Genomic DNA, 16370 nt, shown 5'->3' with positions numbered 1-16370 from the left:
CTGAGAAGACTGAGAAGAGAAATGAGGACTGAGGACTGAACTGAGAATTGAGAAAAACCAAGAAATGATAAGAGAAGGAGAACTGGGAGAAGGCATGGCTGTGGTGTTGGTACTTTTGTCTGTTTTGATGTTACTTTGTTAGATTCGTCTGCTGATAGAGGATGGTGCTGTTGTTAAAGAAGCCTTGGGACCTTGCTGCTGGTTCAGAAGACCTGAAGAGGATTTTCTTGTTGTATGTTTATGGAAATCCTGAAGGAAGATCTTGCTGACAATTTCAGAGGTCCAGGGACTATACTGATGATTTGTGTTGAGTTCTCAGACCTCGTTATTGGGTCTGTGTTGATCTCACAGGCAGAAAGTGAATTGATGAGGATGCCGGCAATGTGTTTGAATGTTATTGTGGCTTTGTTAAGCCTTGTCTTCCCAGGAACAGAAACTGTGAAGGCCTTGAGGTGGACTAGACACTGTGAGCTTCAGTACAGAAAAGGAACTGTATAAGGATCTGGGACCATGGAAGCAGAGAGCCAGCCTCGAATCACCATGAAATGACCTCTCCTTGGGTATTTAATGCAAACTGAGCAGATCAGGATTTACTAGGAGTGGAAAACTTTGACTTTTACATTTAGATGATTGAGTTAAGGACTTATTAATTAAGGATGATTGGAAACTAATCTCCAATTAAGAAGAAGACTTTTTTAGTGAAGAAATTAAGACAATGTGACCTGGAGTGGAGAACTTTTGACCTCTGTACTTTGTGTCAATTAAGGAGCCTCCTTAAGAATGATTGAGTTACTAAATGAATGTACTTTGTTTTCACAGTTTCAAACAATGTAGCCATTTTAGTGATAAGTTGTTGAGTTATAACATGGTGAATTCTGTATTTTGATTTTCTGTGAATGTTTTGCCTTAATTTGTTACTGAATAGAGTTCAGTTTACTGTGTAATCAGAATCTTGAAAGCTGTTGACAGCAGCAGTCCTCTGGAAAGCTGCTCATGCCTGGCTTTACAGCCGCTCCTGTCCTGCCCTTGTCCATCAGCACCTGCTCAGCAGCAGTGAAGGTCCTTGCCCAAGGTCACCCACGAGGTGGCCAGAGATGGGACTTGAGGAGGTGGCCCTCTGTCAAACATGTAATAGTAGGCTCCCCTGGAGAGCTAATTTTGGCCTCATTTTGTATGCTGTGTTTCCAGGCCTCTATGACATTTACTCCAATGTGGGCACTTTTGACTGTAGATGGCAGCCCCCTAGGAATGAGGCAAGGAGGCCCAGGAGCTCCTTATGAACCTGGGGCAGGTGGTGGCTGCCTGAGCCTGGCCTTCTGGCCTCCCTGGATCTTCTCAAGAGCCTGCTCTGATTGAATCAAAGAGGAAAGGGACCAGGGCTTCCATAGAGAGGTCATGGGTGGGGAAGGTCAGCATCAGCCTCTGTCTCACTGTGTGATCTTTTAAAGTGTCCTCGTCAAGTCGAGCTGCCACAGTTATACAGGTCACTGGCATCTAAGGCAGAGCCATTGCTGTGTAAAGGCCCACCCACCGTGTGGCCAGACTTTCTCTTTACTTCTCCTTGGCCAGTTTTTCTTGGCTTCCTCTCCTCCCTGCTCTTCAGACTGAGACTCTTAAAGGAGAAGTGGGACCCTGTTGAAATCTACTTCTGTGTTTCTGCCGCCCTCCCCACAGTCTGGAGCTGTTGGGCAGTGCCAGTGCTTTTGATTTCAAGCATTTCCTTTCCTAAGGCTTCAGTGACTACTGAGGAGGAGGGTCTGCAGCATGTGTAGAGGGTGTTGTCCAATCCCCTGGATGGCAGCTGTGGGGGCTAGGCTGGAGACAAGGTGCAGCTTATCTCAGGGCTCTCAGGCACAGAGTCCTGAGCTGGCTTTCCCAGGATCTGAGGTGGGGAGTGAGGACCAGTGGTTTGACCTGCCTGACACATAGAGCCCCCCCCTCTCCCCATCAGGACCCTTGCCCTTGTGCTGACATTTGGTAGGTGGTCTAGATGCATCGGAAGAACAAAATTCTCCTTTTTTAAATACTGGGGGGCCTGAGTGTGCACAGTCCTAGAATCCTTAGAATCTACAGCCAGATCAGTCTGATCTGATTGGTAGTGTCTGAGGAAGTGTCTGGTTCCATACTGAAAACAGGATGTGCCCCTGGTTTGCAGAGGGCGAGGAGAATGAGGTGCCCCCAGGCTCCTTGGCGGTCTCAGCCCAGACTGTGCACATAGCCGCTTTCTCCGGGTTCTCTCCTTCTTGTATGTCTGACGTGTTTTCACCGTGTCCCCTAGATTCTCCTTCGCGAAGGCTGCAAGAAGATCCTGGTGGCCGACTCTTTGTCCCTCCTGAAGAAGATGCACCGCTCGCAGATGAAAGGCATCCTTGTTGATGGTGGGTGAGCCAAGGCCTGGCAGGGGAGCCGCCACCCGCGGGCAGGGCAGCCAGGGAAGGGTGCTAACCAACTCTCTCTGTTTCCTTGCAGAAGAAAACATCTGTGAGTCCTGTCTGTCCCCTGTTCTCCCCTCAGGTGAGGTGCTCCAGGAGAAGAGAAGAGGGCTTTCTTTGGAGAGAGATGGGGTGCTCCTCCCAGCTCAGGCCACATGTGCATGTCCCATAGGCAGGGGCAGGGCGGAGCCTGGAGTCAGGAAGACTCGGTCCCAAAGCCCACCTCAGACACTCAGGGCAGGCCACTTACACTCTGAGGCCTTCAGTCTCCATCTGTGAAATGGGGAGAATAATAAAGGCACCAGCCTCCCAGGGTTGGCATAGAGAAGTGTCCTGGGCACCTCATATCCATCTGGTGACAATCATTATTAAGAACATCTTTCATGTGCACCCAGGAGTAATTCTGGTCACATCCTGCCCCAGTCACAGTGGCTAAAGTTGAACTCCGCTGCCTCCTGCACCTGTGGCCCGGCCAGCCCCCTTCTCTAACCCCACATCCCGGGCACTGTCTCCTTTCTGTCCCTTCCTCTCACCTGGAGTGGGGCAGCCCCAGGGCTCGCCTTCCTCCCACTTCCCCTCACTATCATAGCTTCCCTCAAGGCCAGGGGCTGCAGTTAGGAAGTCCTGAGTGTGGATCCTGCTTCTGACACAAGCTGCATGTCTCTGGGCAAGTCACCCTCTGTGAGATGAGGCTAAGCCAGCCTTTGGCTCCTCCCTCCCACAGAGACAATGTCAAAGCTCTTCAGAGGCCTTCAGGTGGCACTGGGTGCCTGCTGGCATCATTACTGTCCTTCACAGAACAGCGAGCCCAGGGCTGCCCAGATGCCTGGCCCAGCACGGCAGGCCCAGCCCAGGCCCAGCACGGCAGGCCCAGCCCAGGCCCCTCCTGGCTTCTTGACTCTCTTTATGTCCATCCCTGTCACCCCAGCCAGACCAGGGGTCCTGCCTGTCCCACCCTGCACTTTTCCATCTTGTCCCTGCCTGTTAAGACCCTGCTCTTCCTGTATGAAGCTGGAGTCCTCCAGGAAGCCTTCCCAGATTCCCTCTCCTCAGATGTCTCCTCTTCACCCCATCCCCATCTGCCCTGTATCAGGCTTGTTCAACAGCAGCCAGGCCTAGTCTCCTCCTCAGGGCCAGAGGCTTGGAGGGAAGGAAGCCCCGTCATGTCCCCTCCTGTTTCCCCAACACTTAGCACTGCCCTTGCTGTGTGTCTCATAGGGGGTTGATTAATGTTTTGAGGTGAATTGAATTGACTAGAGCAGGCTTGAAAGAAAGCCGCATTTTTCTGTGCTTAGATTAAAAATGATACAGCCTTAGTGTGAGGCCGGGAGAGGGGCCAGAGAGGTCCCAGGCAGGCCACAGACCCATCCAAGTATGCAATTGCGTTCATGCTTCCCTCCTGGACATGCGCTGATAGGCCACAGGGCAGGAGTGACAGGAGGGTTACCATCTGCCACTATGCCAGTCAGTCATTCAGCAGGCTGTGTGTTCACCCCAGAGTAGCAGAGGCTGCTGGGGGAGACCCGGGAGTCTGGAAGGAGGCTGGGAAAACTGAGGGTCGGAGGAACGCAGGAAGCAGGGATGGCTTGGAGTGACTCTGCTTCTGTGTCCTCCAGTGACCCAGAATCATGGGCAGTGAACAGGGCAGATGATGGATGTCGTTAGGAAGAACAAAGCTGTGCCATGTGTCTTGTGTAGGCGGCACATAAGCAGGATCATGTCCAGGTCTACCCTGAGTCACAGCCCTTCTGTGAGCAGTTATTAATCCCCACCTGTGTATAAGGCATTGTGCTCAAGGGGCCTCAGTGTTGGGGAGATCAGGCCCCTGGATGGGGTGTGGAAGACACGTGCCCAGAGGAGGTGCCCAGGACGCCCCAGGGGCGGCTGAGGAGAGGAACTCCCACCCAGGGCACAGGGGCCTGAGCCGTAGGGCCGTTGATGGCTGGTGTTCGAGGCCCCCATCCTGGCAGTGTGGGTCTGCAGGGCCGAATGTGAATGATCCTTAATGTGGGGGCTGGAGACCTGAGCAGATTCCAGGGGCCTGGATGGGGAAAAAAATTATCTTTATTTTTAATCACCTTTGGTTTTCTTCGTAATCTTGTGGTTTTATTTCGTGCATTTAAAAGCTTTTTTTTTTTTTCTGAGAAAAGGTCAGTAGGCTTCACACAATTGCCAGAGGGGCCCATGACACAGAAAAGGCTAGGCCCCCCTGGACTGAGGACTGGAGTGGCCCCAGAAGACCCAGGGAGCGGGATGGGGAAGTGGCTGAGAGGCCCATTCAGGGCTGATGTTGGAACACTGTCCCAGCACAGCCCAAGAAGCTTCCAGATGTGGTGGGCTCCCCCTTACTTTGTGACCTCCAGACAGAGGCCAGATTACCGTTTTAAAGGGGCTTCCTGGCCCAGGCCTCCATTGGCATAGCTGGGCCCTGGACCAGCTATGGATGGGCCTTGATCCTGGGTGTGGGTGCCCTGCAGAAGCCCAGGGGCATCCCCCCAGAGATATCCTTCCAGGGGCATCTCCCCGGGGTGCCTTCAGCTCCCTTTAGTCTCTGCTCCATGGCAGGCTCTGAAGGAGGCATCAGGTGGGAGCCTCTGCTGCCCCTCAGTGACTGGAGGCAGGCCAAGGACCCCACAGCTGGCTCCTCAGCCAAGGTGGGGAAACCAAATTTTGGTTTTGTCCCAAACAGACGCAGCGAAGCCCTTCAGCGCGGTCATCTTCCACTGTCGGCACATGTTCCACAAAGAGTGTCTGCCTGTCCCCAGCTTGGTGAGTTGTGCCTGGGCATTGGTGGGAGGGAGGGCATCCTGGGCGCCACTCAGAGCCTAGGGCACCCACCGAGCAGCTCCAAGGACCCCTTCTGCTCTTCTTCATGCCCCCTGCCCCTGGGGAGCTTTCAGTGCACATGTGTGCAGGAGAGAAGGACCAGGGGCAGAGGTGCCAGGCCTAGGTCAGATCCTGCCTCTGACATTCAGGAACCCCGTGCCCCTTAGACTCTCAGGGACTCAGTTTCCTCATTTGCAGAATGAGAGACTTGGGCTAGATGGCCTCTGAGGCCCCTTCCCCACTAAGGCCATCGCACGGTAGCTGACGTGTCTATGACAAGGCCGATGCCAGAGGCTTTTAGTCTGAGCCTGTGACTCTGTGGGCATGGATGAGCCACTTCTCTGTGGTGTATATGGGGGGAGCAGAGAACACAGGGCCCTGGGGGTCTTGGGGAGCAGGGTCCTGGCCAGGGGCACACGGCCAGCAGGCCTCACACCGCTGGTCCCTGCCCTGGAGCCAGCCATGTCATGTCCGTGTAGACTGGTCACACACACAGGCCCACACACATATGTGCACATGTGAATACATGTACACACATGCAAACATGTGCATGTGTGTATACTGCATATGTGAACGCACATTAATGCAGTGCGCGCACACATGAACACACACACTTGCATGCACCTATCTCTTTCTCATGCCTTTTTAGTGACTTTTTTCTTGGGTAAATTGCGCATCAGAAACCCACAAGCAGCTGTGACCCAGAAAGCAGGAACCCCCTTTCCGCACTGGGAGGGCCTGCTTTCTCTCTGGTGTTTTCACACGGATCCTTGTGTTTTCAGAATTCGACGGGACAGTTCTGCAGCATCTGCACCGCTAAGAACCGGGGCCCAGGAAGCACAATCCTGGAGGCGACCAAGTAGCGACCCAGGCTCCCCCACCCCCATCCACCGCCTCCTCTTGCAGCAACAAAGGCTTTTAGCTGAGAGATTTGTATGCACTGATGTTGTCCTCTCCCCTCCCCCTCCAAAATTCCAAGTTCAAAACCCCTGGGCTCCAGCGCTTCCTTTTTACTTCAGAAGACATTTTGTCCCTCACACGCGGGGCTTCACAGACATGTCTGTGGTGAAGCCCGGTGCCGCCTTTAGTCAGGAATGGGAACAAAAGCCCCACAGGATGGGCTGCCCTCGAGGCAATGCCCAGGCCTCTGAGGACACAGAGAGAGGCCGGCTGAGTCCTGCCCGAGCCGAGGTCTGATGTCACGAGCTTTGCCAGAGCTGGCTGGCCTCATACACTTCCACTCGTATCCCTGCCTGCCCCCAACACGCGCACATGGACACACGCACACACACGCACATGCACACTCACACGCCACCTTCCACACTTCGCAGGATGAGCACGGTGTCCCCTCTAGGCTGCTTCCTCACCAAGCTGGAGCCAAGCCTCTGGCCCCAGCGGGAGGTGTTCTGGAGTTGCTGTGGCCCCGCGGATGAGGAGCGAGGCCTTGGAAGAGAGCTGGGCCGCCGCCATCTGTCCATCCCCGTGGCTCTCCCCAGGTGGAAGGTGCTGGCAGACCCTGTGCTTCAGCCCAGCCTCTGGTGGTCTTCTGTGCTTTGGGGGATGCAGGGCTCCTGGCTGCCGCCTTCAGAGGGGCGCGGAGAGCCGACCCGGCACACAGGGTTGGACCCAGTCGCCCTCGGCCCCCCAGCATTTGTGCAGATGCTGCCCTTCCCATCTTTTCCCAAGGCCACGAGCCCGATTGGGAGCCAGGATTATCTAGGGGATGGGGAGTGCTTGGCCCATTTTACAGGTGATGAAGCTGTGGTGGCAGCGCTGTGCACCCGGCGATGGTGGGGCAGGGACCCAGCCCCTCGTCTTCCTGCGGGAGCCCCGCTGCCTCCATTCACAGTGGTCGGGGGCTTGGCAGGAAATGCCCCCGAGGCAACCAGAGAGGGACCTGGAGACCCTGTGCTGCCGTCTCCGTGCCCCCATCTTGGCTTTGTGGTTTGCACCTTGGTCCCCAAAGGTGCCTCAGTGAGAGCCTCGAGAGGCTCCACTGTGCCCCAAGACCTCCCAAAGGCCCTGCCCTCGCGGGCCAAGCCCAGGGGGCTGAGCTGAGCTTAGTAGGTGCCTGGCAGACGGCTTGTTTCCTCTCCTATCTGTAAAAAGAGGGGGCCAGAAGTCCAGGCTGCCACGCCCCCTGACGCCCCTCTGTCATTGGTGTCTCCCCGTGGGCCCTCTTCCAAATCGCCTTTCTTTGCTCCTCTTGCTGCATTCTGGGTGATTTAGAAGCCAGGGTGCTGAGCCTATGAATGAGACATTCCTTAAATAATTCAGAGCAGGAGGAGGGTTCTCCAGCAGACAACGGTGGGCAGTCAGAATCGTGCATCCGGGAAGCTAGAAGGGGGCCAGCTCACTCAGTTCTCTATAGTTCAGGAAACCGGGGCCCAGGGGTTTAAAAGCAGCAGAGCTGGAGTGAGAGCCCGAGGTTCCCAAACCTGGCCTGGTGCATTTGATGCCTTGGACCGTGTTCCCCAACCTTTCCTCTGCTGGGGGCTTCGAGCCTTTCCCTCCTGAGGGTTTTTATTTCAGAATCATCAGTCAGCCATGTCCACGGGCAGCCCGATCCCTTCTCCTCCAGAGTAGCAGTGACATAAATCGACAGGATGTTTTAGTGTAGCAAAGTTTTCAAAAGTTAGTTTTCAGAGCAGGAAAAATGACCAAAGAAGGTGGCCAATAAGCCTCAGAGAACCGTTGCTTTGGAAAAGATTGCCCAGTCAGCACTAAGTGACGGGGGAATAACATCTAATTTTAGAGGACATACAACATGAAGATAGAAGCAGTAGATAAAACCCAGGTTTTAAGTCTGCTGCATTAAAGCATATTGCTTAGAGACTCACCTAAGTGAGTAGGAGATAATTCCATCTAACAGCGTCACGCCTGGCCATTCTGTTTCGTTATCAGCTCAGGCTATCAACATTTCGAGAGTTATTACCAGTTTTAACAGGACTCAGAGAACTTTGACCAGGTGCAGGTCTCCAGGCTGAGCTCCAGTTTGGCCTCTCTCCCTGACCCTGCCTGGCTCACCCAGTCCTTGGCCAACCTTGCCATTTCTGCCTTCAGTCTCATGACCCCTTCTCAACACAGCTGCCAATGTCTTACCTACACTGTCGGGGTGTCTTCTTCATTGGTCTCCCTGACTCGAGTCTCCCCCACTCCAGTCTATCCTGTACTATCCACAGCCAACCAAATGGCTTTCCAAGTACAGAGACGTCTGTACTGCACTGCTTAGTGAGTTCTGGGGCCTTCCTGTTGAATATAAGCTTGTCAGTGTGTATTCATTCTGCATTATATTTATGTGGAACAAACTCAGTTCATATTCATTTTATAACAGGATTCTATTGAATATAAACTCAGTTTCTCTTTATACACCCTGGGCCCAAGGTTGCTTTGCCGCCTCCTCAGACGTTACTTTCCTCTTCCCTTTTCAGTCCAGCCAGACTTGCTTTCTCTCTAGCCATCTTCCACCTCTGTCTTTACTGGCCGCTGCCCATACCTGTAGTACTCACCCCCCTCCCATTGCCTCATGAGCTCTCTCTCTCCCTTCAGGATACATTGCAAGTGGCCCCTTTTCCATAGTGGCTTTCCTCCTAGCCCCCACTGCCACCTGAACTCTCATAACGACATCATGTTTACTTGTATTTCTTCTCTACATGCCTAAATGCCCTTGCATCTCCTCTGGGAGAATGTGAGGTCCTCAAGAGCATGGACAATTTTATTTGCATTCCCAGCTCCTGGCACGGTCCTTGGCACAAAGTGGGTGCACGTAGATGAACCACACATCCCCACTGAGCATTGCTGGCTCAAAATCCCCATCAGCTCTTGAAACAAAACTGTTCAAAAGTCACTTCCTTCCCTCAGTCCTTCCTTCAAACCTATTCTCACTGCCTCCTTCAGGCCATGGTAGTCCTGCCCTAAGGAGGTGGGGAAAGAACATTGAACAAGGCCATTTGTCAGCGTATGGGCTTTAGCAGAAGGCAGTAAATCCCTCTTCCCCATCCTTAGAGGTTCTTAAACAATGGTAAGGGTAGCCCCTTTCCAGGTCGGTTGTAGAGGAAGCTCTCTAGACTACATGGGCCCCAAGGTCCTTCCAACTCTTAAGCTTCTTTGAGTGGCCCCAGAACCTGGGGGGGGGGAACCCTAAACCCATGAAGGTTGTGCCATGGAATGAACAGACTGTATCTGACATCTGAAGACCCAAGTTCAAATCTGGCAGTGCTACTTATCATCCATGTGATCTTAAGAAATCTCTTCCCAGGACTGCAGTTTCCTCTTCTTTAAAGTAGGGGGATTCATCTAAATGGACTCTAAGGGCCCTTCCAGCTTGAAATCTATCATCCTATGAGAATCATCATGAGAATGAAATGGCCCCTGCTGTGGGTGGAGGGTGCATTCTTGTTCCCTGGATGTTCTTCAGGCAAAGACTGGAAGCCCAGGCTTGCGTTCTAATGGTATAATCAAAACAAATAAAACATGTATAAAAATTGTTTTATTTTTTTAACCCCCTATAGAGGGAATTCTTGCTCAAGAGTGAGTTGACCTAGGTGGTCTCTCCCGACTCCAAGGTTCTGAGATAATCATACTGCCTTTCACAGGGCTGTTTTAGGCTCAGGTGGTGTGTCCTGTGAATGTAAGGAATGATTTATTATAATCTTAATTTCAGCCCTTTGATCTCTAATCTCTGAGTTTCTCGCACAGCTTTTTTTTTTTTTTTTTTTGGAACATACCAGGTTTTTCATTCTGGTGCCAAAGCTAGCCCTATTCCCTAGACTTGGGGCCATATGGTGCTGCTTCTGCAGCATGGGCGTGTTTACCCATGATGTTGTTTACTTCTGATATGAAGCCTCTGGGATCACGTGCAGATGATAAGAGGGGGGAGCAAGGCTCCCCCAAAGAGCCTAAAAGCTCCTTCTGGACGGCATCTATTTTGTCAGTACTGAGCCCAGCACTCATTTCAGTACCTCAGTGGATCTGTGACCTCATGTACATCCATGTTCTTTACACTGCTGCAGATCTCAGCTAGTCCGGACTTTCTCAGCCTTTGCCACTCCTGGCCATGTCTTCCATTGATGCTCCCTAGGGGGCCATCCAATTACTCAAGGCCTTCTTCTGTGTCTTTTTTATGTCTGGCTGGCCCCATTCATGTTAAACTTTACATCTCAGCCATCTGGAGCCCTAATCAAGTCAGTGCCACCATCAATACTGAAAAGAGTGCATCAGTCAACTTCCCCGAGGCATTCCTGAGATTTCCCACACATAGCTGTGGTTCTGATCTGGAGGACATTGGATGAAGAAAGGATTCTGTTTAGAGCGCCTGGGGAGGAAGCAGCAATAGACAAAGCATTTAGCAAACATTTAGCCTGGCTAAAAAGTCACAAATCAAGTTATGATGGGGGACATTAAGGCAGAGTTGCTCAGTTCTCATTACTTCTATTTTCTTTACCAAGGAGAATATTTTTTTTTCTGGTAAAGGCTAGGAATTGGGGAAAAAAACAGTGGTTTCCTTGGATAGCTGTAGCAGCAAGCACCCTAACACACCCACGGTGGCTGCCAACACAGGTTCCTAGATCTTTCTCCAAAGGAAAGCAACTCACAATGGGTTAACAATCTTCCTTTAATCAAACGTATGTCATCTGCCCAGTTCAGGGGAAAAGGTCAGCACCCTGAACTTCAGAGAATACAAACAAGTTACAAGGAGGCAGAGAAAGGGATCAAGCAGACAGGCCTCCAACTGTCTGACCATCACATCCATACCTAAGAGGGAAGCATTAACATCTGGGTTTTCAAAGCTGGGGGGGCTCTCAACGGCTGCCCAGAGTCTCCTCTGGTCAAATCACACAACACTTCTCAGAGTGAACCCGAAAACAAAGCCTCACATCCGGGTTTATATAGCCTTCTGGCTCAGAGAATGTCTCAACCCTGTTGACCCACTGCCCAATCACAAAGTATCTCCTGAAAAACAAGCCCCCCTGCCACCAGCTCCAGGTTCACTTAAGCCTATCTAAGGGCCTAGGGGCAAGGAAGATCTTAAATTCACATTCCCATCACAATAGCCAACTCTCTAGTGAGGCAATTTCCCTAACCAATGCAAGTCAGAACCTTCTCTTCAAATTGCCACCTTAGTGAGTTGCCTAAAGCATTGAGAGGTTATGTGCCTGGAGAGGACAGAACAAAAATGGTTAATTGGGCAATGGAACTCCAAATAAAGAAAGTGCCTTTTGGTCACTGGACCAAAGTACACCAGCTTCTCCAGGGCTAAAAACTGGCAGATATGATTGCTGAGGTACTCTGTGACCTCTAAAAGGCTATGCAAAATGAGAAATATGCAAAAATGTTGGAGAGGGGCAATGTCATAATTGGGAAGCAAATGAGGTTTGAGAAATATAGGCCAGAGAAGTTAACTTTAATTCCTACTAAAATTCTAGAATATGCTTATATCCTACTTCTGACATGTACTTAATGTGTGACCCTGGGTGAGTCAATTATCCTCTCTGGGTCCCAGCCAGCTCTCTAAGAACAGAAGTTGTAGAAGATGCCAACATACATTGATAGAAGTGTCTCACTAGGTGCTCCCTATACTGATGAATGGATGGGACCTGTCTCTACTCCGTTACTGAAATACCATCAGTGTGGTTTCCTTGCTGGGTAACGGGTGTGGTCTAGACACTCTTCTGCATTTCCTGTAAAAGCTGTGCCAATTGACTGAATTGTCAGAGTCCAAATGTAGGGGTTCCTCTGTCACTGATGATGCAAACAGATCATTACAGAAATGTTCACAAACGTGTTCCCTTTTCCCACCATTTATAGTCTTCTTGCCAATTTTGTCTGGGTTCTTGGGATGATCTGGCTAAGTTGGGGCTCATGCCAAGTGTTTTTCTAGACTTGTTTCCTACTTTCCATTATTTTTGTGAAACAATGTTGTTTGTAATCTGCTTCCCTCCTCCACAGTGGTTTACAAATGAGTTTGTGTAGTAAAGCAGTGTTTGCTGTTCTTGGCTCCCATCTCTCTCCATTTGGCAGTGTGGCATGGTAGAGTTAGGAAGACCTGATATTTTCTTAGCTGTGTGACCATCGAGCTGGTCATTTCATGTCTCTGGCTCCATTTCTTCATGTATGCAATAGGGAGAATATAATGTTTGCCTTATAGGATTGTGAAAGTCAGGGGAGGTAAAGTCTATAAAGGACTTTGCAAACATCAAAATTTGGAGACATGTTAGCTACTATTGTTAAGAAGTTCGAGTTTTCTGGCTAAAGACTGTTTCTCTGAGTCTTTTGGCCCTCTTGTGATGGTGATTGTTTGAAATCATTTGAAAATTTTATAGCTTCATGGGACAATGAGTTTGTAGGTAGAAGGTATCTTAGACATTGTAAATCTACCCATCCCTTCATTTTAGAGGCGAGGACACTGAAACACAGAGTCACATGCCCAATAGGGGATTGGAACCCAAATCCTCCAGACTCTCAGGTTCCCCTGGAACCCTGAATGATTTAAGTGAGTTACTACAGATCACACAGAAATATGAATCAGAGGCAGGACTTGAACCCAGGTCTTCCTAGCCCTGAAGCCAGTTTGCTAGCCATTATACCACATTATTTCTCAATTAACAGATGTCAAATCGAACATTTGTGGCACAAGAGTAATCCATTTAGGCTCTGAGGGTCCTTATCCCACCTCTCATTCTTACTGATGAATCTTGTTCCTGAGTTTGGCTAACTACCACTCTCCCCTCCAGACTCTTGGGGTACTCCTTGAAGAGGCATAGGAGATTCTCTAAGAACATTGACTCAAGCTCTAATAGTACACTTACTCCCAGGATTGCCATTGCAGGTATGTGTAGTCAGCCAGCCTTAAGAAATTTTTTAGAAAAGTCCAATTCACAAAAATGATGCATTAAGAATTGTTGGTACAAAGTATCCCCCACCCAAAGTCTGTGATACAATAAGTGTAGATTTCTGGGGGAATGGGCTCAAGCTTAGAGAGTGCATGTGATGAAGGTTCTGGAGGCTGGAAGTCCCTTTCTCCCATTCTTACAGTGCTTAGGTGCCCATAAGCTTGGTGAATCTGTAGCCATCCAGACTTGACTCCCAATGTAGATATTGCCACCAACTGATCTGGAGGTGGTTTTAAAAACCCAGTGGGAAAATGAAGTCCAACATGCTTCCACAAGTCGGACATGAAGCAGGAGGAGAGCTGACCAATACTCTTCTTCTGCTTGAGGCTGTTCTTCCTCCAAAGGTTCTGTAAGACCTGTATCTTCTTTCCAGATTCTGGAGTGAATTCCTTCTCAATGTCATAGATAAATTATAGATGACCCCAGGGATGTTGCCAAGTTTCTTTGAGCTATCTAAGCAGGATTCCATTTAAAAGACTTTAGCATTTGATTAATTGAAGTGATGATCTTGCCTAGCTAAGATGTCAAAGCTAAAATGGTGACTAATGTGGAGGGGGGAGATCTAGTTTGCCAGAGGTTCACTTGTAAAAAGGCCTGGGGTGGGGGTGGGGGTCAATTTAGTGACCACAAGCTTAATATGATCTAATCTTGTGATGTGACTACTAAGGAAAGCTGCTATATTTGGCTGAATGTGGTAGGCAGACTCCAAGCAGTCAAACAATCCCATCTACTCAGAACTGGTTGGACCACATCTGGAATGCCACCTTCACCTCAGGGCGCTGCATTCTAAGAAGAACCCTGACAAATTAAGAGTTTATAGGGAGGAGAATGACTGTGCCAGTGGAGCATCTGGAAAACACCATGCAAGTGACAATTGAACAAACTCGATATGCTGGGCTTTGAAAAGAGAAGACCGAGGAGAAATATAAGGAAAATATTTGGAAGGCTGTCATACAACAGATCCTCTATACGGTTTCTGTGGAACCAGTGGGTTAAGTTACAGAAATGAAGATTTCAAATCAACCTAAGAAAGAACTTCCTAACAAAGTAACAACAGATGATCAGCTGTGAATGTCTTGACTATTCTCAGTAATACAATGATCCAAGACAATTCTGAAGGACTTATAATGAAAAGTGCTCTCCATCCCCAGAGAAAGAACTGACGGTGTCTGAATACAGATTGAAGCATATTTTTTTACTCTCTTTGTTTCTCTTGAGTTTTTTTTTCTGTTTTCTTTTACAACATGACTTAACAGATATGTTTTGCATGACTGCACGTGCATAACCTATATTGAATTGCTTGCCTTCTCAATGGGGAGGGGGTGAGAGGAAGGAAAAAATTTGGAACTCAAAGTTTTAAAACCAAGTGTTAAAAATTGTTTTTTAAACAAAATAGTAGGAAGAAAAGGAAGGAAGGAAAAAAAAGAGAGAATGGAAGGAAGGAAGAACTTCCCAACAGTTCTGGTTCGGTGGAGGAGACCTTGTCTGATTCGCCCCATGTTTCCGTCAGTTCTTGGTTTTCATTCCATGATCATCATGCCTTCCCCAGGACAAGCTCATTATCTGAAATCTCATCATAGAGTTTGATACTCAACACTTCCTCAGCTCTCTCCATTGCCTCTCCCCTCAGCTTGGAGGGTGGAGCAGTAAACTCCTCCCCAAGCCTCTCTTTATAGAGGTCCAAAATATTCCAGCTAACTCCATTTCCCCTCAGTTGCTTGGCCTGGTTTTGACTTCATAGAAAGAGATGACATAGCCCCAGCCCTAGCCATGTACTCTGGTGGCCTGTTTCATCTTTCATTTCACATTCACTTTCTTTTTCATCCGTCTGTGTATTTGTCTTCTCCCATTTCATTGTAACCTCCTTGAGGGCAGGAACTCCCTTAATTGTATCCCCAGTGCTTCGCTCTGTTACTGGCTTATAATGCTGCTTAATAAATGTTTATTGACCATCCCCTGTTGTTCATTACCTCTCAGACAGCATGATACATTTGCTTTTGTGGCTTTTGAAGGCACTGAAGCAGTATTGTGAATTATGCCCTATGTTTTGGAGGCAGCTAGATGGTTGGACGTGGAGTGAGAAAGACCTGATCTGTAGACCCTGGGTAAGTCCCTTAACTTTTGTGTGCCTCAGTTTCTTCAACTGTAAAGTGAGGATAGCAGCACTTACCTCAAAGGGCAGTTGTGAGGATCAAATGAGATATTTGTAAAGTTCCTGGCACATGGTTTTGGAACTAGATAATCTCCCTTAAAGTAGAACATAATCCCTTGAAAGTAGGGACATGTCTTATCTAAATTTTGTATATCCCAGATCACCTAACTCAGACTTCTGCACACAGCTGGCACATAATAAATGCCTTTTGAACTGTATTGTAACAATAAGAGCTGTCTCCCAAAATAGAGTGGACCATGGCCCCAGCATCACATCACTGGAAATCTTCAGGCAGAGGCTGGGTTACCATCTGTCCCTGGTGCTATAAAGGGATTACCAGACTTGATGGGAGGTTAGATTATTTGGCCTCTATAGTCCCTCCCAACTTGAAATTCAATGATTCTAGAAGGATTTAAGCGTGTTTAATCATCTGCTCTCCCACTCTGTTATTTTTATACTCGATCCAGTGCCCATCTGTTCCACATCTCTTTGTGTGAATATCATACCCCATCAAAGGGTTTAGGAATGCAGTATCTATCAGCCTAAGCTTCTACCCAAGCAGAGAGATGTTCGTCTTCTGCAGCAGAAGTTTTTTTATTTTATTTTCGTGGAATTCTGCTGGAATCAAGCCACTTCCTCGCAGTCCTTTGAGGACCCTGGTCTGCTGCACTTGTACTCCCACAACCTCCCACAGCTGTCTTTCCCTCTGATTATCAGAACAAGTATCACAGGCATCCTGTCCTCTGCCTATTGGAATATCTTGTTTCCTCCCGTGCTCTCATTAAATGCCATTTCCTGCCTTAGATATTCCCTTATCCTAACAATAATAGCTAACATTTAGACTGTGCTTACTATGTGCCCGACACTGTGCTAAGCCTTTGCAAGCCTTATCTTCTTAGGATTAGAGTCAAGACTTTACCCCCAAATCCCCTTTGATTCATTTATTTTGTAGGCATTTTTATGTAGTTGTATCTGTGCACATTCTTTTTCCCAAAAGGCTACAGGCTTCTTGAGGGCAAGAGCTATCTCACTTCTGCCTTGTAACCCTTGCGCCTAGTGCAGGGGCTG

General features: G+C 49.1%; 1 protein-coding gene across 3 annotated transcripts in view; it reads left to right on the top strand.

Annotated features, from left to right (window-relative positions):
- The window catches only part of VPS41 (VPS41 subunit of HOPS complex), a 178528-nt gene extending 168786 nt beyond the window's left edge, over positions 1-9742 (top strand). For all 3 annotated transcript variants that reach the window (XM_069084387.1, XM_069084386.1, XM_069084388.1), the window contains 4 exons: positions 2279-2378; positions 2470-2514; positions 5122-5201; positions 6041-9742. In XM_069084387.1, the coding sequence (XP_068940488.1) occupies positions 2279-2378; positions 2470-2514; positions 5122-5201; positions 6041-6121 (306 nt within the window). In that variant the 3' untranslated portion in view covers positions 6122-9742. The remainder of the gene's footprint in view (positions 1-2278; positions 2379-2469; positions 2515-5121; positions 5202-6040) is intronic.
- Positions 9743-16370: the final 6628 nt, after the last annotated feature.

This window comes from Petaurus breviceps, unplaced genomic scaffold (assembly GCF_028583685.1).
Source record: "Petaurus breviceps papuanus isolate PSGF00001 unplaced genomic scaffold, PetGlider_PUasm1.0 174, whole genome shotgun sequence".
NCBI lineage: Eukaryota > Metazoa > Chordata > Mammalia > Diprotodontia > Petauridae > Petaurus > Petaurus breviceps.
This window is presented reverse-complemented; position numbering and strand designations above follow the sequence as displayed.